The sequence below is a fragment of the Bos taurus genome, chromosome 9, assembly GCF_002263795.3.
Source record: "Bos taurus isolate L1 Dominette 01449 registration number 42190680 breed Hereford chromosome 9, ARS-UCD2.0, whole genome shotgun sequence".
NCBI lineage: Eukaryota > Metazoa > Chordata > Mammalia > Artiodactyla > Bovidae > Bos > Bos taurus.
In genome coordinates this window covers 91463043-91490157 of record NC_037336.1, presented here as the reverse complement: position 1 = coordinate 91490157, position 27115 = coordinate 91463043, and the positions used below count along the sequence as shown (strand labels likewise).

At 36.1% G+C, this 27115-nt stretch overlaps 1 protein-coding gene across 8 annotated transcripts in view; it reads right to left on the bottom strand.

Annotated features, from left to right (window-relative positions):
- Positions 1 to 27115, bottom strand: part of SCAF8 (SR-related CTD associated factor 8) — a 221350-nt gene that overhangs the window by 143131 nt on the left and 51104 nt on the right. For 7 of the 8 annotated variants that reach the window (XR_009495878.1, XR_009495879.1, XR_009495880.1 and 4 more), the window contains 13 exons: positions 26802 to 26963; positions 25427 to 25580; positions 24407 to 24537; positions 21365 to 21541; positions 19675 to 19754; positions 17932 to 18049; positions 12206 to 12337; positions 11831 to 11943; positions 10228 to 10421; positions 7983 to 8083; positions 5469 to 5582; positions 3667 to 3823; positions 1666 to 1799 (listed from right to left, as the gene is read on the bottom strand). Coding sequence is in view for 4 of the 8 variants with exons in the window: in XM_024997099.2 (XP_024852867.2) it covers positions 1666 to 1799; positions 3667 to 3823; positions 5469 to 5582; positions 7983 to 8083; positions 10228 to 10421; positions 11831 to 11943; positions 12206 to 12337; positions 17932 to 18049; positions 19675 to 19754; positions 21365 to 21541; positions 24407 to 24537; positions 25427 to 25580; positions 26802 to 26963 (1767 nt within the window). In the remaining 4 variants the exon portion in view is untranslated. The remainder of the gene's footprint in view (positions 1 to 1665; positions 1800 to 3666; positions 3824 to 5468; positions 5583 to 7982; positions 8084 to 10227; positions 10422 to 11830; positions 11944 to 12205; positions 12338 to 17931; positions 18050 to 19674; positions 19755 to 21364; positions 21542 to 24406; positions 24538 to 25426; positions 25581 to 26801; positions 26964 to 27115) is intronic. The other variant, XM_059889964.1, reaches the window with a different exon arrangement.

Genomic DNA, 27115 nt, shown 5'->3' with positions numbered 1-27115 from the left:
CTTACAAGTAAACCTACTTGAAGTAGAAGACAGTATTTTTCAACAGAGTGTATGTGGAGATTGTGAAATCTACCTTATAGTCAGGTGATGCAAAAATATGGGCACCTCCTCAACAGTGAATATCATGCTCAATTTTAAACTGCCATCTCCCACTAAGTTTGTAACACCTAACTATGTTATGCACTCTAATCACCATTAGGAAGCACATCACTCACTATCAGCTTTAAAATGGCTGCAATTTCTCATTAACTTGCTTTCTACTCCTAACCATAAATTCTTTTACTCATAATAGGTACAATAATTCCCAAATATTTATCTGCATTTTGGCATGGCTGGCTGTACTTCTCTCCTGAAGAAAAGTTAAAGTCTCTCAGTCATGTCTGACCCTTTGCGACCCCAGGGACTATACAGTCCATGGAATTCTCCAGGCCAGAATACTGGAGTGGGTAGCCATTCCCTTCTCCAGGGGATCATCCCAACCCAGGGATCGAACCCAGGTCTCCCACATTGCAAGTGGATTCTTTACCAGCTGAGCCAGCAGGGAAGCCCACCTCTCTCCTGAAGTTCACATTATATCAATGGTCTATTCAACACCTCAATTTTGTTGTCCAGAAAGACAGTTCAAACTTTCACACACACAAAACTGAACTCCCTCTGTCCTTCCCAAAACCACACTTCCAGAGTCTCACATTCTCAGGTAATGGTAACTCCATCTCTCCAATTTCTCAGACCAAAACCTTGCCTCTGTTCTTTCTCACAACTCAAATCCAATTATGTGCACTGGTTATACCATGACAATACACTTAGTATCTGTCAGCCTTAGCATCTGTCAGCCTCTTGTTGACTTCACTGCCATCAGTCTCGTCCGAGCCACCATCATCTCTTGTCTGAATTGCTGCAATTGTCTTTTAACTTGTCTCTGCTTTAATAAGTGCCCACTATTCTATTCTCAAAGCAGTTGCCAGCGCAATCCTTTAAAGCCAGATAGAGTCACTTCTTTCTTCAAAATAAGGGGTCCCCCATCTGAGAGTGAAACCAAAGTCCTCCAAGAAGTCTCACTTTCACTAAGCTGCCTCTCACTCACTATTCTTGCTCACTTGTTTTTCCTGGAACACACCCATAATGTCCCCAGCTGTGGCCTTTGCACTGGTTGTTCCCTCTGCCTCCAAAGCTTTCTTGAGATAGCCACATGATTAACTGCCTCAGCAACTGTAAGTGGTGCTCAAATGTCATTCTCAATAAAGTCTACCCTATTTTAAATTTTAAACTCCTACCGAGGCACTCCTGACATCATAGTTTTATACTACCTTCTCCCTTGCACAGTATCTTATAAACTTACTAATTTCCTAGTTTCTGTCTCTCATAATGAGAACAAATGCTCCAGAAGGGTAGGGATTTATGCGTGTTTTCTTTCCCTGAGGTCTCCCCTATCCCAGGTGACTTGAACAGTGAATGTCACAGAGCAGGCACTCGATAAATTTGTTCAGTAAATAAACATTTAAATATGAATTACTTCTTACCTAAATGAAAATTTTCAAAATACTTATATTTTAATGTTAATCTATTTTGCACAATTTCTCCCAAGTTTTATAAAATAAAAAAATGAGTAAAAACAGAAATGTAAAACAACACCTTGAACAGTTAAAAAAAACACCCAGCACTAACCTGTAACATAGCAACAGGTGGAGGGAAAACCTCTGCCTGGGTTGTGACCACTGTCTCCTTTTCAGCTGGAGGTGGGCTCTGAGTTGTCTGGACCGTCTCTTTAACAGGTTCTGAGCTTTTCACCGTTTCCCACTCTAAATAAAATATTTGAAATTGATTTCCTTTGAGTGGATGCACTTTTTCATTTTCTATTACTATGAATACATTTACTCCAGGTCCAAATGGTCCTTCCTGTACCACGGCTCATCTTCCAGAAGTGTCCACAACTCTAGGTGTTGTGGACAAACTATTTGGTTCTGCTGAGATAAATCCAATTAGGATACTAAGGAGTTCAAAACAACATGAAATGAGGCACAAATCAAAGATGCTAAAATATTTAGTCTAGAGAAAACACATAAAAGGGAAATAAGAGACATATCTCCAAGGCTGCCTGATATAAGAGGAACCAACCTTATTCTATATTTTGTCACAAAGTACAAGGGGAGCCAACAAGGAAAGCATTAACCCAATATAGAAAAATCTTCCTGAAAATACTGAAAAATGCAAAAGCAGCACAAAGAAGCTCCAACGGGTCCTCTAAAGGTTCTTCATCTCCCTTAGAGCACACCCATCAGTAATCAAAATGCTAGTAAGACTTCACATGACCTTGCCACTCTGCCTCTCTGACTTCATCTCCTACTACTCACTTCTCACTATACTCAAGCCATTCTGCTCTTGTAACCATTTAATAGACTTTGCATTCTCTCTGTACGAACCACTCTTTCCCAGAAAGCTGCACATCTCATCCCTCTGAAAATCACCTGCTCCACTAGACCCTCTTCATTCACTTAAAACTGCAAAAGCACCACAATCATGCTGCCTCTCCCTTGCTCTGTTTTTTCTTAGGGCTTACCAACAGTGAAATACTATTAAGTTTATTTACTTTGTTTATTATCCATTTTTCCCCACTAGAACATGGGTTGGCAAACACTTCTTGCTGTAAGTATTCTAGACAGTGCAGGCATGTGTTCTCCATTACAATGACTCAACTGTTGTTGAATTTTAAAGTCATATACAATAGGTAAACACAACTGACCATGGTTATGTTTCAATAAAACTTCATTTACAGAACAGGCAGCCAGTAAGATCTGGCCCAAGGACTGCTGTCCATCCCTGTACTACAGTGCGCACTCTGAGAGGAAGGACTGTTGTCTATCTCCCTGCTATAATCACAGTTCCTAAAATCATGCCTGGCACACAGCAGGAACTGAAACATGCTTTGAATGAATAAATGTTCTGGAAGAGCAGCTATCCAAATGAGAGAGAGAAGGAAATTGCAAGAATACAACAACTGAAAAAAAGTGTTTGAAAACATGTGCACTGGCCAGAGAACAAAAACACTACTCCTAAAATTAAGCTAACTTTAGTAAAGAGCTAAGATGTCAAGAAATGAGGTATATCATATTTCGACTCTTTCCCAAGTATCCATTATCCTGTGAATTTTTTAAAACTAAAAAGACAAATTTTTAAAAAGAACAGGTCAGATTATCACTTGGTTATAAGCTTTATAGAGCTCCATCAATCTGAACTACAGCTCTCTAAACCAAGGTTCTATTCCTGCCATTCTCAACACAGATACTAATCAAAGTATTATAATCTTGGAAGATTTTTTTTAAAGAAACACCATCCTAAATCCCCAGTTCTTATTTAAACTCAAGTAAATAAAATAATTAGTCTAAAGATGCCTCCATATTCACAACTCTCTCAAAGACTGAAGCTTTAGAAAAAGGCATACATAAGAAATGCTACATTCAGAGTTTTAGAACACTACACTTTGACACTTATGAATAGATCACAGTAAGCATATACATGGAACAGGGTAATGGTTCATTTTTTTCCCCACTTGTGTGCAAGGGGGAAAAAATCCAGGAAATAACACAATTCACCCCATCATGCAAAATGTTTAGCAGTTACACTTTCAGCGTACTTTTTAAACAATAAAACTCCCCATAGGGTTCTTACCAGTATTTACAGTTTCCTGATCAATCATGCCTCCTTCTGCAAAACCTTCCAAGTCATCCACTTTAACTTTCTCCCATGGTATATACGTAACTCCAAGATCCACATCCCAGAATTGTTTGTATTCTGTTTTCACACCTTTGTTTAAAGCCCAAGCAATCTATAAGAGAAGAAAAAAAAAGTGCATTTATACTATTAAAAAAAAAAGCTAAAACATACAAAATTATAAGCTAATGATGTAAATACAAATAAAATTAGTTTCAAAAATCAGCTGGACAAAAATCACTGCTGGAATAATAATAATCAAAGAATTTTTTCCCATGTGTTTCCTGATTTTGTTTGTAAAATGAAACCTGCATTAGACAGTGACGGTGTCTGTAATATGGGGTTTATTTCCACTTCTTCAGTTCAGCCGCTCAGTCGTGTCCAACTCTTTGTGACCCCATGAATCGCAGCACGCCAGGCCTCCCTGTCCATCACCAACTCCCAGAATTTACTCAAACTCATGTCCATTGAGGCAGTGATGCCATCCAACCATCTCATCCTCTGTCGTCCTCTTTTCTTCCTGCCCACAATCCCTCCCAGCATCAGTCTTTTCCAATGAGTCAACTCTTCACATGAGGTGGCCAAAGTATTCGAGTTTCAGCTTCAGCATCAGTCCTTCCAATGAACACCCAGGACTGATCTCCTTCAGAATGGACTGGTTGGATCCCCTTGCAGTCCAAGGGACTCTCAGGAGTCTTCTCCAACACCACAGTTCAAAAGCATCAATTCTTCGGCGCTCAGCCTTCTTCACAGTCCAACTTTCACATCCATACATGACCACTGGAAAAACCATAGCCTTGACTAGACAGACCTTTGTTGGCAAAGTAATGTCTCTGCTTTTGAATATGTTATCTAGGTTGGTCATAACTTTCCTTCCAAGGAGTAAGCGTCTTTTAATTTCACGGCTGCAATCACCATCTGCAATGATTTTGGAGCCCGAAAGAATAAAGTCTGACACTGTTTCCACTGTTTCCCCATTTATTTCCTATGAAGTGATGGGACCAGATGCCATGATCTTAGTTTTCTGAATGTTGAGCTTTAAGCCAACTTTTTCACTCATCCACTTTCATCAAGAGGCTTTTCAGTTCCTCTTCACTTTCTGACACTTCTTAGTATGATCCTAAAACAATACATTCCTCAATATAATCCAAATCTACTTTTCACCATAAAAATCTCAACTTAGATATAATTATTTAGAAAAAATCTTATAATTAAGCAATTAGATACTTAGATAATTAGCTAAACAAAATCTTGGTACTCCATGAAAGAGACCAGTGACACTTCAGCTTACAAAGAGAAACTCTCTGCCATAAAAGGACAAAGTATGGGTGTATTAACTCCTTTGAAAGTAATTTTAAATTTATTAATTCAGTTACAGAAATTGATAAAATAAATTATCTTCAAAATAGGAGAAATAAAATGTGAATTACAAGATGTTAAAAAGGAGACATCAATAGTATAATTTTGGGTTAGGATTAGGAAGCACTGGCAAGAAAGGAATGAAAGACAAGCCTGATAAAGCTCTGCTCATAAAATGGGGTCCTGGTCGACTAAAGAGCACTGTGCAGGTGCGATTTCAAAGAACTGCTTGAATAAGGTTTTGTTTGGTTGTTGTTTAACCTCAAGCTAATTCTATACTTTAATAATACTGAAATAATAAATTTCTGTCAAGGTTTACCCATAATGCTAAGAAAGGATCCAATACAGGAAACAGAATTCTACAATCTAATAAAACAAGAGCATGTGTCCCCCAGTCTCACCTTAATGACCTTGGATCCAATTTTATACGAGCCGGAACTAAGTTTCTGAAGAGCTCGAAATGCATCTTGTCGATGAACCATGCAGACATACGCACAGCCTCTGGGAGGAATCATCTGTTAAAAAATTTTTTTTCTTTAGAAACGGTATTAGGAGGGCAAGTCATTTCTGGCATTTTATGGTTTTAATAGAACAGAACATTGATTACTGATGAATCATTTTCCCCCTTTCTTCCTCTGGCTGTTTATTGGTACAATTCATATACAATTACTTAAAAAGAAAAGTTCAGAAGCTAGCTGGGACTCATTCTAAGCCTAATATACACGAAATCTTAAATATCACATATCAATCAAAGTTTCACTACACAATGAATATTTGAAGCATGTAATTTATTTACAGTAGTATTTATAATTTTACAAATGTTATGTTGGGTATTGTGAGAAGGATTTTTGTTTGGCCAAAATATTTTATCTTTAATATTAAAGTCCAAAATCTACAACAATAAAATGAAAGCTTTTCAATTTTATAAAACTTTACTTTGCCCAACTACTTCCAAAGATTTTAGTATGAATAGGAAGATAGCCTCACCATAAGGATCTCAATTTTTGTAGCATTTAACTACTCTATGAACTGCCAAATCATAAAATTATCTTTAACGTATTAATTCAGAAAAATACATGGAGTATTTCAGTTTATAAAGAACTTACAAGGTCTTCTACCCCTTTATTAGTAGTCATCACATAAGCTTTCGCTGTGAAAATAACCTTTCCCTCAGTCTTGCTAATATCTCAAGCTGCTGCTGCTGCTGCTATCAACTCTTAATTCCAAACTTCTCAAAAGAGAAGCTTATCTAACCCCTTACATAATTCTTCATCTTTCGCAATGTAGATCCAAACCCTCCCCAAACCACCAAAAATATTTTCTTCAAGCTAATGACCTACTAAATTCTAAATCTAATGGACTCTTCTCAGTCTTCAAATTCCCCCCAAACCAACTGAAAGGTTTATTAAGTCTTCCATCAGTGTTTCAAATCCTGGATTTTATCACTAGCCATTTAGTACACTTCACTTCACAAAATAACTTAATGCCTATTACTTGTAAATAATACACTATTATAAGGTAAGACAGAAGAAGAGGGAGACACACTGATGTCCAAATGACTGTGGTGCGAGAAAGCCTAGACATGGCATACACAATGTGAAATACAGCACGCCACTTGGATTCAGGATCTGTGCAGAGCAATGATTCCTGGTTTTGTATCAAATTCACCCGTGTAATTTTGGCACTTTGATAAGAATCTAAAGATACTGATCATGGGCATCATATTTTTTCAAATGTCAGCCCATGTCTGATATGCAGCTAGAGCTGAGAACCATTAGTTTAAACGTAGTACAAAATCAGGAAAAAATTTGAGAGGTTACATGATTACAAACTCTGAAAGATTACTTAAATTCTGACAGGTGAAATTTAAAAAGACAAAAAGAGAAGCCTTCAACACTTTTATGGTATAAAAAGAGGAATCTGAAATACCTAAGTTGAAACATTCAACCAATTATTTATTATTTATTAACTAATCAGTTATTTACTATCCATGTAACTCAGTCAAATCATTTAGGTTCCTCCCTGGTAAAGTAACAATATATGAATAATTATTAACCAGCTTCCTGTGAGGCTCCAATGTGGTCACACTCCACTGAAAGTAAAATTCAAAATGGTCTAATTCAATTTAAATAAACACTGCTGTTACTTATACCAGAAAGTCAAATTTGGCCATATAAGGAACATTGAGACTGTAAGAACTCTAAGACTAGAAAGGAAAAACCAGTTAATTTCCTGGTAAATAATGATGAAAAATGTCCAAAAGACATTAATGTACAGTAACAGTGAATAAAATCAGGATTGAAGTCTCCTCAAACAAATGACTACAAAACATTTCATGGCTTAGTTTTAGCTCCAAGGAGAAACACTAGTCCTTCAGGAAGAAGAAAATATTCAAAGAAGGGGACTGGGTACAGGGAAAGAATCACACTGAGGAGAGAGGGAACTGTGCTCAGGCCACATAGGTTCTCTTGCCTCGGGGTTTGCTCTGAGAGGGCGAGGTGGGGAAGGGGAGGAAGGAGGCTGGCAGAAGACTGGGACCTCCCGTCCAGCTGTGTCTCCACCATCACCGACATGCTCAGGTGCAAATAATGATAATTCTAACTCAGTTTCTCCATTTTCATTAAAAAAGGGAAAAAAAGAATTAAACCAGATCATACATATGGTTCCTGCTAACTCATTTGATGTTTTTAGCAATCAAGTACTACCACACTGTAGTAAGGCCCCTAAAAATATTTTGTTAAGAATTCCATTAAAAAAAGAAAAATTAATTATGGAGACAGCAGGAGAATAAACACAAAAATGATCAGAGTCAAATAATCCTCACAAAAATGTGATTAAAGGCAGATGCAAAGTGACTAAAAACTCCCTATATTTTTCCAAACCCTACACTATTATATTTAAGAATTGATACTTACATTAATGGACTCAATCTGTCCAAACTCTTCAAACAGGTTGGTTAAATCCTGCTGTGTTGCCTTCTTGTCCACCTGACCGACCCACAGAGTAGTACTGCATACTGCCAAGACAGAAGAGACAGATTACCTAAATCGCAGAGAAGTTACTCTTTCAAGTAGCTAAGGAAAAGCACTAGGAACAGTAATAAATTAAAATTTAAGATAGCATATTTTAAATACTTATTAACTGATATTTTTATTTGTTATGTTTAAAATCAACTAAAATGCCAGGTACCCATGTACATCTATGCCAAGACAACATCTTGCATTATTATCACATATTCTCAAGCTTGACAGCACACATTTGTGGATATCTGAGACACACTCTAAAAGATAATCCAAGATACGTGGTACAGAAAATTGGGAACTGGGGTAGTTTAAAAATTCTGTAGGTGATTCTAATGTGCAACAAAGTTTCAAAATCCCTTTTCACTGCAGTCCTATTTGGGAACCTTTTAAGTATCTTTCTGTGCTGAAATGAACAGTTAAATATGAAAACAGTATCTTACCCTTAAGAAAAGAATAATTAGATTAAAAAAAAAAAAAAAAAGGAAAAGGCTGATTCAGAACTTAACTTGTTACCATGAAAGACCCAGGGATACTAAAAGCCAGAAGCCACCTCCCTTTAATAAGTCCTACACAGGAGACACATCTGGCCTATTTTTGGCTGCACTGTTCATGCCTTCAGAAACATCTCCTTTCCCCGAAAACATTTATTTTAAAAATACTTACAGCTGATATATTTGCAGAGTTTTATTATATTTGGATTTGTGTCAAGGTTATTTAAAAAAAGTCTCCAGCTTTTGGGTTACTGCTTTACTCTAAAGCTAATTCAGCCCTACATTAAAATATGACCATTGCAAGATATCTACTAAATGTGGATTTCAATCAGGCCTCTCTACTCTGGCTGGTCAGAACATGAATGTCTTCCAGACCTAAGAGAGCTTTGGGAATCATTCAGTTAATAGATCCTAAAGACTGTTCTCTCCCTGCTGTTTGTTCTGGGTCTCATGCAGTTCACCTGTCCATTCAACCGAAGTCTCAAAGGGCAATGTATTAGTTTTCTTTTGCTACTGTAACAAAACACCACAAAATCAGTACCTTAAAACACAAAAAGGTAGTCTTCTACACCTCTGGTGGTCTAAAATCAGTGAACAAGTTGCCCTCCTTCTGGAGGCCCTCAGAGCAAATCTGTTTCCTACCTTTGCTGGCTAGCTTCTACAAGTTATCTGCATTCCTCCGCTCATGATCCCAACCCTCATGTTTGAATCAGGGTTACGAGCACCAACATTATTAATCATTTACTACTGGTTCTCATAATCAGGTAAGATTCTGGAAAGACAGCCAAGGCTGGTTCAGATTGCTGGAATGTACTAAGAAGATGCTGTCACCTTTAATGCCACGTAAATGCCATGTAAATGCCATGTAAATGCCTGGGTTTCCAGGATGCTTCAGCAATGTAAGCTGTACCAGTTACCCATCTATCTCCATGGCAGAAAGAATTTGGAGATCTTCAGAAATTAGATAACCTGATCAGTGCTCAGCTCTTGGCAAAGAATGACAATTTGCTCCACTTTATGTACTTCACCCATCTGCAACCTGTTCGTTTACCCTAAAAGTCATACCCCTCTAAATATCGTTTAGGCAGAATCCCACACTGAGTATGACTTACTTTACTACACTTCACGTGCCTGTCAAGTCAATTCTCCTGGAGGTTTCTCCCAAAACAAACCCCCACTAGTACCAAATTTGGTCTAATCATACATTATAGATTAACTATAAAGGAGGGAAAGATTTTACGACAGAACTCTCTCTTTGAGTACTGATCAAGTTTATAATTAGCTTTAAATTGGCATGCTTCCCATAATAATTACTCCTATAGACCTGGTGTTCAAAACTGGTTAGGACACCACACGTGGAAATCATGGTGTCAGTGAAACATTATAGATACAAGGCCTATTCTGCTTTGTAAATCATTAGTCAAGTCATATTTTTAAACTAGTATCAAAAAAAAAAATCAACTCTCAACGACTTTAGTATTTGAGTAGAAACCTATTACTTATCTTCCTCCTCTGTCACATTACAAAAACCAAACCAGTTTTCAACTTCTCAGTCTGAAAAATCAGGTTGACAGATTGTGTATTAACAGCAGGTAACTATTTTCTCAATGTTACTGAAACCAAAGCTCATAAAGTACATCACTTACCACTTAATGTTTTAGATCTAATTGGAGGTAATCCCTTCTTCTGCCGTTCTTTCTCCCTTTCTCTAGCTCTCCTTTCACTTGAGTATGAACGTGATGATTTCCTTTTTCTTTCTCTAGAGCGGGAGCGTGATCGCTTTCTGTGCTTACGCTTTCGAGAACCAGATCGTGACCTAGACCTTCGTTTTCTTGGTGATCTAACAGTAACCAAAAAAAACGCTTATTTTACTAACGACAATGTTAAAGCATCAAACATGCACTTAAATCTCTATACTGCTTAGGTCCACATTAGACACAGATGTGTGTCTGCAATGATTCTTATTGAGTCTGGGTGATACAAGGAAGAGAAAGAGAATCTAGTTAGGACCTCACTTTCTCTTAGTGTCTAATTTACAAACAAGAGGTCAAGAACAGGGATGAAAGAAAACAGATTCTTTAGGTGACAAAGATGTTGCATTCTTAAAATTAGGAAACAGTGTTTTCAACAGTAGACCACTAAACAATTCAGTTTATAGGTTTTCATCTAAAATCTCATAGTACTTGACTTTATAATGTGATACTGAAATACTGTTTCCTTTTTCCTATTAGTCATATGCCACTGAACTCTATTCAAAATACTCCTGTGTTGCAAAGACAAAGAATTTGCTAAGACAAAGATGTTTTCAGGACTAGCACTGTAATTCCCTGGAGAGAAGTCAGTTTAGAGAAAGATGAACTGACAAGCTCTCACTTGCAAGGAAATTCTTGAAAATAAATTCCTGAAACTTTCAAGTAAATACAAGGAAGTTCTTAAAACACACAAGAAATGACTGAAAAAAACATCAAAGATACTGTCCCTCTTCCAGCATTTACTGTTCAGACTTCGTGGGGCATTCATGTGCGGAAAACACAGCATAAAAATGTTACAGATTAATGACTTAAAGTTTTAATTTATAGCAAATACAACATATATTTAAGACAGTTCAAAACAAAAACAAGAAAATTTACCAGATTAAGAATAATGTACCTTAACTCAAATTTGATTGAGCATGTACATTAATGGGCCTTAACATGGCTAAGCCCACAGAGAAAACCATTTCTAGGATATGTTTTTTGAGAGTCCGATATGCTTACTGTTAATAAAAACAATTTTTATAGTTTGATTTTCATGATCATTTTTGGTATTACAAGATGAAACAGAATGTAAAAAAAACAATGGAATTTCTAATACTATTCCTCTATCATGTGATTTAACTGCTGTTCAGGGACAATTACGTCCTAAGCTGACTATCATCATATTATTATTAACTGCAACCATATATAACCCCAAATCCAAGACTCACGATATTGCTGTGACTCATGTAAATAATTCAAATAAAAAGCCACAGACATGTCCAACTGAAAACAAAACAGAACATATTTTCGGTTTTTGAAGTTCTGAGCTACTTTCTCATGAGACAATATGTTACTCTCAAACATACTGAGAGTAACATTTTCTTTTCTCTCAAAACATATTGAGAGAAACATTTTCTTTTACCTTGATGCAAAGAAACAAAGGATGCAAAAAAAGAAAAAGCCAACATTTTAAAAGTTTGCACACAGCTATTTTTAAATAGTACTACAGAACCTTGAACGAGATCGGGAGTGTGTTCTTGATCTTGAACGAACAGCCACTTTCTTTGCTTCCTGTTCAAAGATCTCCTCTTCCACTGCATCTTGCACTTCATCTATATCCATATCCTTGAAAGTCAAAGGAACACAAACAAAATGCCTGGTTGAGATTCAGTTTTTACTGATTATTTCTGCATTCCAAAATATTCACCTTATTATAATAACATTAATGCCTAACAGTAAAATGGTTACAATGAACAGCTTAACATGGAGGAAAAAACATTCACATTTATATTATTTTACATAAAATAAAAAATATTACCATATTTTAAGACTTTTTTCTGAAATCAATTTTAGAACTTTATGACCCAAGGAAACATTTACTTTTTACCTGTTGCTGAATATCTATAGAATCATCCAAATTTGCTTCAGGTTCAAGGAAATGCTGCTGACTGCTCCCTTGTGACGGTGATGCAGAATGTTCTGACCCAAATGTTCCTTCTTGACTATCCTGAGGAGTTGCCTGTTGAGTATGTACACAAACACACAAGCATTGGGAAATAATGAATAACATTATAAATGAAAATTTACATGCAAACATCACAATCAAATTTTTAAAAAGAAACCCAATACCAAAAAAATTCTGTTACATCCTTAATGATCAATCTAAAATGGCTCTTTTGTATAAATCCAAGTTTACTTGAAAGCACAGAATACCTCCATAAAGGGGGATACTGTAACACTAGAAGAGACTGGTAAGATTAAGAAAGTCTCCAAACAAAATTTTTCATTGTGAGAAAGATAAACTATCGTGAATAAAGGGACTGTATCATGAATGATATATAAAGAACTAAGTCACCCACTATATATACACAAGCAAAAGCAAAGCTCAAACCTGAATATCAAAATCACTGATCCAGTAAAATCAGTTTAGAACTTGGGTCTTTTTCAACCTCCACTTCTACGAATTCACAAAACAGTATTAGGAGGTGCAATGGCACCCCACTCCAGTACTCTTGCCTGGAAAATCCCATGGATGGAGGAGCCTGGTGGGCTGCCATCTATGGGGTTGCACAGAGTCGGACGCAACTGAAGCGACTTAGCAGCAGCAGCAGCAGCAGCAGATATGTAAAACATTTTAGAAAGACTAAACAAAAGTTAGGCAATGAAGCCTAACTATAGGAAAAAAACAAATTTAAATCCCCGCCCCACCCCCCAACCTGGGACTACAATTACAGCAACTTGATACAGGGACTCTGCTTATATGCTGCTGCTGCTGCTCCTTCCAAAGAACTGAGTGTTCTTTGGAAGGAATGATGGTAAAGCTGAAACTCCAATACTTTGGCCACCTCATGAGAAGAGTTGACTCACTGGAAAAGACTCTGATGCTGGGAGGAATTGGGGGCAGGAGGAGGAGGGGATGACAGAGGATGAGATGGCTGGATGGCATCACCGCCTTGATGGACATGAGTTTGAGTGAACTCCAGGAGTTGGTGATGGATAGGGAGGCCTGGCGTGCTGCGATTCATAGGGTCGCAAAGAGTCGGACACAACTGAGCAACTGAACTGAACTGACTGATGATGTTAACTAAAACTGAGAAATTGATTATTATGGAAAAAAAAAATGACTCCCTAATTAAACATCCTAAAACATGATCTCACAGGTGCTAAAAATGAATAAAGAGAGTCCCTGGTAGTACACAAGTTGGGAACTATTGAATATCATAATTATTAACAGAAAAGGATAACTCAAACTACTGTTCCCTTCCTACAAATCTATTACGAAGAACAAAGCTACTCTTGCTATGAATTTGTCTCTGTGTGTAAAAGGAATACAGTACAGTGATTACAGAGAATACTATAAATTTCAAAGTTGCTAAGAGACTAAATCTTAATTGTTCTCATCGCAAAAAAGAAATAATTATTTGACAAGATAGAGGTGTTAGCTAACAATAGAGGTAATCATATCTCAATATATAATCATATCAAATCAATATGTTGTTCACCTTAAACTCACACAATGTTATGTCAATTATATCTCATAAAAAAATTTTTAATTACTCTTATTCTAACGACATTTAAACTGAAAGAAAAGCAAGCAGTAGAAAAACTGAGTCAAAAAAGCATAAAATAACCATTCCAATGTATTAATTTATGAAGGAACAGGCTCCCCAAAGACAAGTAACATTTTCAAGGTTTAGAAATAAATTAAAGCTAAAAAACTTGTTAATTAAATGCCTGCTTTATTCCACACTATTGACCAAAAAGTTGGTAAATTAGTATACTTTTGAGAACAAATCAAAGTGTGTTTTAAGCACAGTCCCAGCCTTCAAAGTGGTACAATAAAAATAAAATTCTTAACACAGCAAGACTATATTCCATTTTATCCCGAGCCCTACTGTTTGGCCCTAATTCAGTACTGCTACACCCCTCACATAATGTACTTCTTAGCTCGCCACCCACCTGGAGCATCCCATCTACCATCCACCCCACCTCTGTCTTTCATCTCTGATTTTCTGTGTAATAGTCTGCTTGGTATAACCAGCAGAATCCACTGCAACCAATGTTAGATTCTGAGGTTCTTTTTGAGCAGTTTTACCTATTTGAAAAGGCTGCGGTTCATGACTCTATTTTTTCTTTGAAATCTTATGAAGAACAAAGAGAAAATTTACTTTAAAAATTCAACTACAGAGCTTCCCAGGTGGCTCAGTGGTAAGAATCTACCTGCCAATGCAGGAGACACAGGTTGGATCCCTTATCTAGGAAGATTCCACGTGCGCCACAACTATTTAGCCTGTGTTCTGGAGCCCGGGAAGTAGCAACTTCTGAGCCCATGTGCTGCAACTTCTGAAGCTCGAGTGTCCTAGAGCCTCTGCTCCGCAACAAGGGAAGCTGCTGCAATGAGAAGCTAGCTCATCCCAACCAGAGAAAAGTCCAAGCAGCAAGGAAGCCCCAGGACAGCCAAAAAATAAAACTGTATTTAAAAATTACAATAAAATTCAACTATAATTTATTTTATGATCTTGCAATTAGCATTAGGACAACTGGACCCTTAACTACATCTAAGGTCTAAGCTATGGAGGAAAAACTATGACAAACCTAGACAGCATATTAAAGAACAGACACATCACTTGGCTGACAAAGGTCCATCTAGTCAAAGCTATGTTTTTTCCAGTAGTCATGTATGGATGTGACAGTTGGACCATAAAGCAAGCAGAGAGCCGAAGAATGGATGCTTTCAAACTGTGGTGCTGGAGAAGATTCTTGGAAGTCCCTTGGATAGTCAATCCTAAAGGAAATCAACCCTGGATATTCACTGGAAGGATTGATGCTGAAGCTGAAGCTCCAATACTATGGCCACCTGATGCAAAGAGTCAACTCACTGGAAAAGACCCTGATGCTGGGAAAGACTGAGCGCAAGAGGAGAAGCAGGCGACGGAGGATAAGATGGTTAGATAATATCACTGACTCAACTGACATGAATATGAGCAAACTCCGGGAGACGGTGAAGGACAGGGAAGCCTGGTGTGCTGCAGACCATGGGGTCGCAAAGTGCTGGAAAAGACAACGACCAAAAACAACAGTACAAAACTACTGAAGCAAAGTTAAGTTACATATTGCTGATATCCCACTGATAGCGCTGTATTATTAATTGGCTGAATCTTTTCTAATCTTTTTATTTCTAACACTTTGTTTAAAGTTCTTTTATTAGTCTTATCACTTTCATCATGAGCATTTCATTCTGAGTTATCTGACATCTTTTGGATATCTGATAAAACAATTATCAAAAGCACAACTCTAACCTACTCAAGACAACAGAAACCATTCCTTTTATGACATGATTGTTAGTTCCTCATGATTCAACCAGTTTCAGAAAGTTCTCCCATCTTCCACCAGCCTTCCATCATTAGACAAAAGACTTCAAGCCCTTACCCCAGTGTGGTCAGGGCTGCGAGAAACAGAGCAGCACTAGCAATCCTAATACCCTCTTCACTCTGAGACTATGGAAACTTTCAGGTAGCCACACTGAGCTTAGCGGTGACTAGAAACACTTAGCTTTTCTGCATATTCCACCCCATCTTAAATACATAACTGGTTTGGTAGAGCCAATTACACAACTGATTGAATTTAACTGCTACTCTGTTGATGTTTACTCTTCAATTTTAAATTTGTGATAGGTTTTAAACACTATTCATCTTATGCCTAAGAAAAGTTGCTTTTTTTCTTCACTGCCATTTTTGAACAAGGAAACTTTTAAGAACATTTACTCCTTTCAAAGAGATTCTATTACTATACCTTCTAAAATTGTGGAGATGATATATAAGGCAATCAACTATGACCAGAATTCTTTTTTTTCTTTTTCTGTTAAACCTTCATTTTATTGTTTCTGCTAAAACTTCTGAAATGAAATTAGAACTAAGGAAATTCAAAGGTGTCACATTTATAGGTGAGTAAACGTCCATTACTACTACCTCTTGGCTCTGTAATAGCTCTGAAGTTTCTTATATCACTGACAATCTGTTTCCTTTCCTTGAATCACAACTTGTGCTTTTAAATAATATTCAAATGTTTTTTACTCTTTGTCCTCAAGTTCCTAAATTCTCAAGCAGATATATTTTATTTTCCTGACATAAAATAATGCACCTACTTCTATCAGAATTATTTCTTCAAAACAAGGTATGGAATTTCATTCTCATGATTCCAGGTACAAGTTCCAACATACAAATATCAACAAAATCCATTACCATTTGCATTGAAAGGACAATGTCAGACCCTAACAGCGTCTAAGGTTTGCTATCGAAACTAATCTTCCCTCTTCCATATTCCCATAGTCCTTCATTTATACCTCTATTACGAAACCAGTATCCTGCCTTGTAATCAAACAGATATACATGCTCTACTAGAGAAGAGCTTACTTGAGGCAAAATGCTTCTCTGTTCTTCTCTGGATGTATCATCAGTCTAACAATGCTCATACTTTAAAAACATTTGTGGTATTGTATTAAATTCATTAGCGCCAGAAAGATTTGATTAGAAGAAGTATGAGATTCCCAGAAACTCATAATGTAAAGAGTTTTACATCCATAACTATTTCTCAAATAGAGAAAAATCAGGCTTTGCAATGGATTTAACCTTAGCTTCACAATAATTTGACATGTTATCCATTCTAAGGTACAACTTTACATTTCATCATGCCTGAAATTTAGAAGATTCTTAAAACTATACGGAATGTTACATGTAATTTGTGTGTGTGTGTGTCCATTCACTCAGTTCTGTTTGACTCTTTGCAACCCCATGGACTGTAGCTTGCCAGGCTTCTCTGTCCATGGAATTTTCCAGGCAAGAATTCTGGAGCAGTGAATCTTCCTGACTCAGAGACTGAACCTCCATTTCTTGTGTCTCCTGCGTCGGCAAGTGGACTCTTTACCACTGTGCAACCTGGGAAGCCTACATATACTTCAGAAATATTCTAAACTTCTTGGGTATATATAAAATAATGGTGAGTCTTAGGACAGAAGGTATTTCATACTAGCAGTGCACTTTAACAGTGGATGCTTCATTTCACTAAGCTTCAATTTCCTACAGTGTAAATGAGACTCAAAATACCTATATGATAGCATATAAAAGATGTGGTCAAAGAAACTATACCTTTTTAAAGAAAAGGATCAAATGAAAGATAAAAATGAACTGTAAAAAAACTATCTGATAAGCATTAACTGTAATCATGCCTAATAAAGCTCTTGCCATCTACCAAGAGTCTAATTAAAGATAGCAACCTACTTTGTCATCATCAACAACAACAACAGCAAAATCACCATGATCTTGCTTAACAGGTAACTGAGAGGAAAGAAAAGTTTCACACTGTAATACTGAAACACCACCATGTCTTCTGTCCTCTAATTCCTTCCAGTATACTGAAAATAATTTCTATAATTTCTCAACAGATATATAAGCTGCCAGAACACATTTCAAGATTACAAAAAAAAACAGAACAAACAAAAACTGTAAAGGTCCTGAAAAGACTCATCTTCCGAGTAACAACCAGCTGAAGAAAAATCACCAGGTGACAGACAGCAGACAGCAGTAACAAGAAAGACCACAAGGTGGGGTTACCAACCTTTTGAGGCTGCTGCTGTTCCAGGAGTTGCTGTCTGAGATGTTCAAGGTTTTGCTGCTGCAATTGTTCTGCTATCTGATGAAAGATGGAATTGTTCACAGATTCCGAAACATGAGAACTACAATGAAAAAAAAGTGTTAATATATTTTAAAACTCAATAAAGATAATATGAAAGTAAAAGAATATTCAAAAACACCCCAAAATGCCAACAAATGGAATATACTCTATTACAGCGTTTACTTTTAATATTAATACAGAAAACAGAGTAACTCGGAACATTAATATGTTGAAATAGAAATATACTTCTTCAATAGTTTCAACAGATTGACTACATGTTAGACATACTCTGATGAAAATCTGCTATTACTGTCTATAAATTAGTACCTTTTTACATTAGAGCATTTTAAGAAAATCTTAATGAAACACTTATAAACCATGACACAATGGGAAAAATGTTCCATCAATCAGTATATATGCAATCTACAATCAAAACTGATCATACACTTAAAAAAAAACTAATCTGCTTTCACATTATTAGGCATGTTAACAGAAAGAGTGTTTAGATAAGAGGAAATAATAATTTAACTATACTCTGGGAAATTCACACCTGGAATACACCTGGAATTCTGGGTGCCACAAGGTAAGACATGAACAAAAAAGAGGGCACCCCAAAAGGGGCAATCAGGATGGTGAGAAGTCTTGAAACAGTTGGAAAAAAGTGTACTTCATCTGGAGCAAATAAACCTAAGGGGAAGAATGATACCTATCTTCAAATACTGAATGGCTATGTCTCAATAGATTATGGAGCAAATTTGCTTCCTTGCTTCAGAAAGCAAAATGGATCAGTGTGTAGAAAGCAAATCCCGTAGGATTCAGTAACAAAAGATCAAACCGTATATTAACAACTACTTAACTCTGTCATAGGAGGCATTAAAACAACAGATTAAAAAACCTATCAGGACTGTTACAGGAGATTCTTACATTGCTCAGGACACTGATCTACATGATCTCAAATGCTTTGTAGTCTAAAACATTAGTTCTTAATTTTTCAAGTAGAATCTCTTTATCATCAGCATATAACTACATTTATATATATATATTTTAATATATTATCACAATATAGAAAACTAATAACTGCTGAAATAAGACATCCAGAGGCTTTCCCCACTCATCACCTCTTTCCTATTCTCCCACCTTCCACCTTCCTCTCCAACATCCTCCTTCCCACTGGTCCTCTCCTGAACCCTCACAGAACCCAAGGCTCTGCACAATTGTTTCGGGTGAGGAAGCAGGGGAATCACTGATTTAAATCAAAACTCACAATCTATTTCTTTAACAAACAAAATCCCTACAACCCTGTTCCTTACTTCTAATCAGTCTGATACATTCCCAGAATTTACTATATACTTCCTAGAAGCAGCCATGGACACTAGAAGCAACTTCTTTCTCCTACTATTTCAACTGAGCTAAATAACCTAAAGCTTACTATATCAACAGCAAATGTTACAACCAAGTTTATCAGTACTTATCAATTTTCCAGTAAAGAATTTTTATATATCCCAACTATCTGCAAAGTTCTTAGAGTCAAAACAATATAGGGAGGCAACAAGCAGCAACTCCCCCATCTTCCTATGTGAGAGCCTGAAACAATGCTCAAAGTATACTGAGTAGCTCAGATGGCAATATTTATAAAGATAACAGAAAAAAGTTATGGTTTATGAAGAAAAACATAGCAACGCTTACAGTTGAGAAGCTGGAATTTCCTTTTTGGGTTCTTCACTATGCTCAGAATCTTCTCCAAAATCAAACCTATCCATCAACTTCTAAGTGGGGAAAAAAAAAAGAGGGAGAGAAAGAGATAAATTTAAAAGTACTTTACACAAATACAAGTTACAAATGCTATTCTAAAGATCATTGACATTCCATTAACTTATCTCTATCATTTAAAATGTAACTATTTCTTTCATATAATTTTATTGTTACATGCTGTTTATTTCATATAATTTTATTGTTTATTGTTATACTATAAAAACATTTTGAATGGACCTTTACTTCTCTTCAAAGAATTCTGACAGACGTTGTCTTATGAAGCAGAACAATCATGACACATAGGATAATTACCAATACTTTAACTTTATAGAAGAGAAGATTAGGGTTTAAATAACTGAGTGGCTTGTCAAATGTAAAACAATTTTATTAAAAAAAAAAATCTAGAACTATAATCTACAGAACTATAATCAACAGATCTACTACTAGTACAGTTCTCTCAGAATGCTCCACTGTCTTTTAAATGATCAATATAAAGGCTTTTTGAAAGCTGTGGGCTAAACAAGCCTAAGTAATATAATCTAATAAATCAATATTTATATTTCTATGAAAATAACAGCAGAAATAAAAAGAATATAGATAACATTTCCAAGGGATAATATTCCTATAATCAGCAAGAATACTGAGGATATCACCCGAGTTAAACAGCCAAGATTTTCAACTTTGAAAACACTATTCTTTCCAGTTATATCTCAATTTATCATATTATAGTAGCAACTTATAAAGAAGCTTTCCTTTGAACTTTCACATACTTTACAATTTTACTTTTAGCAGGTTAAAATTACAGGCTAGACACTATAATTAATTAATTTGTAACATCCATAAAAATCAGCTCAAAAACAATCATTTGCCTCAATAGTGAATATACAATTTTACTGACTAGTTTTCTTTAGTCAAAAGAAAATAAATGTTTCAAGTGGATTTATAAAATTACTTAAATTCCTTTCAGAAATTTGAATCTTTTGTAAAATGTATTTCTTAATAAACAGTAATATTTACTTAATAATTGTTAAGTTATTAAGTAACATTTACTTAATAACAGTACATGCACATGTGCTAAGTCGCTTAAGTCATGTCTGACTCTTTGCAACCCTATGGACTGTAGCCCGCCAAGCTCCTCTATCCATAGGATTCTCCAGGCAAGAGTACTCGAGTGGTTGCCATGCCCTCCTCCAGGGGATCTTCCCAATTCAGGGAATGAACCTGCACGTCTTATGTCACCTACACTGGCAGCCATCTGGGAAGCCCCTTATACAGTGCTGTGTTTAGTCGCTCAGTCATGTCCGACCGACTCTTTTCAACCCCATGGACTGTACCCTGCCAGGCTGCTCTGCCCATGGGGATTCTCCAAGTAAGAATACTGGAGAAGGTTGCCATTTCCTTCTCCAGGGGATCTTCTCAACCCTCAGGGATTGAACCCAGGGCTCCCACACTGCAGGTGGGTTCTTTACTGTCTAAGCCACCAGGAAAACCCTTATAGAGTACAATGGATGTTAGAACATAAAACAGTTTTACGGTAAAATGTAGTTTACATAATTGCAATCTACATGATAGTATAGAAAATTCAGTTATTCATATAGAACAGATTGGTTATCCTAATTTCTACCTTGTTAAAAGACACCCCCTGTTCTAGGGGATTAAGGGTGTTGGCTGCTGCAGCTGCTGCTGTAAGCTGTGCTGTAAGAGCCTGCAGCTGGACGACAAGACCAGCATCCAGGGCTTGCAGGATGGAGGGCTGAGGCTTCTGCTGCTGTATCTGTAAAGTCTGTATTAACTGCTGAAGCTGCAGCGGGGTGCGGGGAGAGAAAAGAAAATTGTTACAAACAGGTGTTGGGTTTTACCCATAAGAATGCTCATCTAAACTTTTAGTCAATAAAATTTATCGTTCTACAGTCTAGAGACCAAGAAAAAATATATACTGACTCAACACAATTCATTTTTAAAATAAGATTTGTGTGTGTGCCCTATGGAACAGTTCTAAATAGGTTTGTCTTTACTTCTGGAAAGTCAAGGAACTTTAAACAAAATAAAATGACCATACCATAACAAACAACAAAATAAAAACTCATCGCAAGCAGACTTAATTTTTTTTTCACTAGGCTTTTCATTCCCTTCTTCAATGAACTCAATCTATGTAAAACGACAAGCACTTACAACAACTGCTTTTGCTATCATTCAAATTTACCATCTGACAACACATTCCTGAAAGGAGGAAAGAAAATAAGGAATCTTTCCCTTGGAGCAGTCTGAAACTAAGGAAATTAAAGACAAATAGTGTCAATAAGAGTTGAAAGCAACCCCTGTCCCCCCTCTATTCACCTTCTCTCTTAAAAAATAGAAATAATAATAAAATCCTAAAGATATTTCAGGTAAGTAAGCCCTACATATATCCCACAAGTAATTACTTTTCTACTTAAGATGTAAACCGAAGTTAAATCTGAAAATTATCAGTTTGGAATATAAAAATAGCAAAGCTACTGCTAAACAAGACATCTGTATTAAGTTCAATTTACAGTGAGAGAAGATAAAAATATGCATGATGACAGTAGTGAAACAATTCCTTGCCTATCGCCAAAAAGGAACATTGGAAAACAAACCAGTCTCCACCTATCAATCAACATTTACTACAAAGTACTAATTGTGATAGGAAACAAAGTACAAAAGTATATGATAGCTGAGCTACTGCACCAAAGCAGCTCCAAGCCAGACAGGATGGGTGACTAAAAGATGGAACATTATAGGGAGGAAAGAAGGAAGGAAGGAAACGTCTTCACACCTTCTAAACGCTCCTCCTGACACCTGCACCCCCCTCCACGCCCCCACAGCAGTATCCTTTCCGTCACCCAGGTTCGAAGGCTGCAGCGTCCTACTTCTTCCTCTACTCTGACTTCACATCTCAGATTACTGTGTCCCCCTGACTCTTTGTACTATTTTTCTGGAATACCGATTCTCCTGCCAAAAGCACTTTTTAATAGATACATTTTAAAATTAGATTTGCTTTTATGGGTTCTTTTCAAAATATCATAATCACAGAAAGTTAGTAAATTCTACAATTTAATCTAATATTCAATTTGATTTCACAGCTGTCCCAAAAATGTAGAAACGGGATCCAATCTAAGGCTAAATAAATGAACTGGTTCCATTTGTTTAAAGATTGTCTTTTTAAAGAGTCCACAACTGTACTATTTTTCACATGTGTATTACTGCCTTTCTATTATCATTGTTACCAACAAATATACTCCTTATCTCTAGATTTCTCCTTTTTCCCATCCATTCAAGTACTCTTCAGATCATGTGACTTCAACATAAAAATCTCTGGCAACTCCTCCCTGCTTAGTACATGAATCCTTCACTTCTCAGCCCAGGTCCCACACTTAGGTTTACCACTTCAATGTCATGACTAGTAACTTACATACGTAGACTATCTTATCCTCTAGAAAACTCAATTCTAAGATATCTTCTCTATACCCCAACATTGTTATGCCTCTATACATCAGTCATTCGTTTCACAAAATATACTGAATACCTGCTATAACCTAGACACTGAAAATACAGGAGTGAGCAAAACAGAAAAACCCCTTGCCCGTGTACAGCATACATTACAGTGGAAAGAGACAGTGAATGGAACAAATGAGGAAGGTACATGAGATATTAGGTGCTAGGAAGAAAAGAAGGCAGGTGACAAAGAAAGGGAGCAGACCAGATGAAAGGCAGCATTTGCAGTTTTAAATAGCTGTCTGAAGGCCTTACTGGGCTAGCATTTAAACAAAGACAGGAGGCTGAAATGTGTGAACATGCGGGAAGGACAGCTCGGGGAGTTTTACTATATAGATCACAATTAACCTGGGTTTAAAGGATAAGCTTAAAAACAAACAAACAAAAAACCACAGATGCTAAGGAAAGACAATCTCATATCTGCCGTAACAGGTTCTTCAAATGTCACTTTGTCAAAGATGCTTTCTCTTGGTTACCCTAACTCTGACCCCTTCCTCCAAACCTAGTCACTCTAAAGATCTGCCGTTTTAAGTCATCTGTGCTAAGTCGCTTCAGTAGTGTCCGACTCTGCGCAACCCTATGGACTGTAGCCTGCCAGGCTCCTCTGTCCATGTGATTCTCCAGGCAAGAACACTGGCATGGGTTGCATTTCCTATTCCAGGGGGTCTTCCCAACCCGGGGATCGAACCTATATCTCATTACATCTCCTGCATTGCAGGCAGGCAGGTTCCTTACTGCTAGCGCCACCTGGGAAGTCCCTTTAAGTCATATATCTCTATCTAAATAATGTTTTATACTTCTTTATTGTCTGTCTCCCCTAAACAGAAAGCTATCTTCTCCAAGGCAGAAGGCTTCCCAGTCTCATTACTGGATTAACAATAGCACCTAATAATGCTTGGTAAAACTATGTGCTAAACTAAATCAATTATTCTGGTGTAGAATGAATTATTTGTAAAATAATCTTCAATGATACAAATGTACATGATACACTATTAAATTTAAAAAAGCAAGTTACAAAGTATTGTATGTAGGGTGGTCATTTTAAAAAAACTTAAAAAAAAAAAACACTCTTTAGGTGGTACATAATCAAACAATGCATTAGGAAAACAATGAGTTCTAAATCATGTTGACATAACAAAAAAAAGCTGCTCACCTGTTGGCCTTGAGGACTTTGTAAGATCTGAGCTACTGCTGCAAGTGTATCTGTATTTGTTATCTGAGACACCCACGGATCAGGTAAACCTTGGACCACATTGGCTGGAGTAACAGGTGTCACAGGAGTTCCTTTTAGAAAGACATCAAACCCATCCCCAATAAATATGTAAGTACATAAATAAGATGTAGAAAATTAGATTTGTTCTGTCACTTTTAAAAAATATGTACAAATTTATATAATTTTACTGTCTTCATCTTTAAAAACCATTACAGAATTAGGTTCATTAAATAAAACAAAATGGCAACAACAAAAATGACCAAAAAGAGCTTTTCATACTTATTTTCAATTAACTAAGCTACCATTTTAAAGGAGCTTACAATCCTCGGAAATCATTAAATACTTTACTAAAGAAGAAAATTCAATGACATAAGGAAATATTCAATCTCTGATGAAAAAAGTATTATAAAAGTGTACATAAAATTATTATTGTTCCAAAATGTATATGTACATACTCCAAAATAAACATACATCAAAATGATAACAAATATAATTCTTAGACTGTGGTTAAAAAAAAAAAATTCAAATGTCATTTAAATACCTCAAAAAAACCTCCATGATTTTGAGATTATTACTCATTCTTGGATCCACTAAATAAATCTTTTCAGGGTTCTCTTTATATATTAAGTACACTTAGCTCACTATGAATATCAAGTTGATATATATGCAAGTTTAGAAGATTACAGTCTATATCAGGAAAAATTTAACTGAAATACCAACTTCCCAAGATGATTATGTTATGTTTCTAGGAACTTTAAAAGCTTAGCTTTTTAATTTTTTTGAAAAGAATGAAACACAAATATAATTTCTGATTTTATTTTTCCTTCAAATTAAGACTTCCTTTCATTTACTTAAAGTGAAACAAATTATCCTGCACTGTCAAATTATTATTTCATATATGAATAATTGCCTGAAATGCATGAGTAGAACACTCAGAAAATCTCTCTCAAAGCAACATACCTGGAGTATTGCTCATAGCAGCAGTAGTACTGGCCAGAACAGGTGTGACAACTGGAGGAGGAATCCCTGCTGCCATATCCAGAAGAGGCTGAATAATCTCACTCTTAAATACATTATTCTTCTGCCATAAGTTTAATACTCTCACTATTTTACTCTAGAGGAAAAAAGAAAACGATTATTTTTATTTTTTTGCTTTCAAAACTTCAGAACAGTCATATCATAGAGGCTCCTCAGGCCATGGACAGGAAGGATGGATTAAAATACTTCTTGGGCACTTAATGGAGTTCAGGCACTGAGATTACAGTATCAGTATAATCTTTCCGACTCTGATTATCAAAAAATCCCTAAACACTAAACTTCATTATAAATGACAAATATTATTATTATGAAGTTTACAAATTCAAGACTGACTTATTCATTGTAACTGACATAAATCCAAGTCCAAATTAGTGAAATTCCTAAATCAAAGTGTCTAAGTTACTTCAAAAATGTTTATATAAAATCTCAAATGAGTTATTTTAGGTGGCGTTCTAAGGTATTTAAGACTCAATCATGATGGATCACATTAAAACTGGAAGCATTCTTTCTGCCTGCAAAGAATCAACGTACCAAGGTTAATCAGAAGGAAAAAACCTGACTTTAGAGGCATATCCAAGAACAATTTACAACTCCTGACACAATAACGTGTTTTCTCCACATCGATCCACTCTAACAAGACTTTGTTCTGATTGCAGACTGTATAACAGTTATTAAAAATAAAAACTACCTAATCTTGTTGTACTTGAGAGGAGGTAAAAGATCTGTGGTAAGCTTTTAAGTCTGGTTGCTCTTCTTCAGAGTAAGTCTTCACCTGTTCTTACTTTTCTACACAATCAACACTGCAATCAAGTCTGTCAGAATAAGGACGCTAAATTTCCAAGTCAGCATCCAAGAAATGTAACCTTCTACTATCCCGGTTTCCAGCACTAAGAAAACGCTTCCATAACAAAGGAATTTTGATATGCAGTTATGGTCTACTAATTACTTGGTAAAATCATTTTCCACAGACAACTAAGTAGGTAAATATCAGCTAATGTCAAATGACCAAAATTATGAATTGGTTGTGCATGTAAGTAAATAAGATTTTAGGATAATTAAAAATGCTTATTAGAGCCAGTTTCTTTAATACCAATGGCTTTAATAAATTAAAAAGTGGCAAAATCAACTATATCTTTCATTCTGTTTAAGAAAAGTCTAATAACAAAAAGAAACATGGACAGTGCAATAACTATTCAAATTCAGGATAACAAATGGTAATATAAAATGATAAATTATGATAATGTAAAGTCTTATTAAGACCAAAAAGGTAATTACTTCACCAACTTAGGCAGCATACCTTGTCATCTCCAGGGCAACGGTATAAATTCTGGAAAGTGCTAATGATGTTATTACTAAATCTGGGTGCAAACACATCCTTTTCTTGACCAAATTGATGTCGAGATTGTCGTACAATAGAGTCAATAACATAAAGTCCAGGCACCTTATATTCTGGTTTACACTGATGAAAAAAGAAGAATGGGAAAGGAAGCAAATGAGAAGGTTAAAATTCTCAACAGACAAATGTCACCATAAATCTATAAAAACACAAACACACTGCTCACACTGAGGTGATGAACACTCAGAGGTTGACCATTCCACACCATCTGTCTC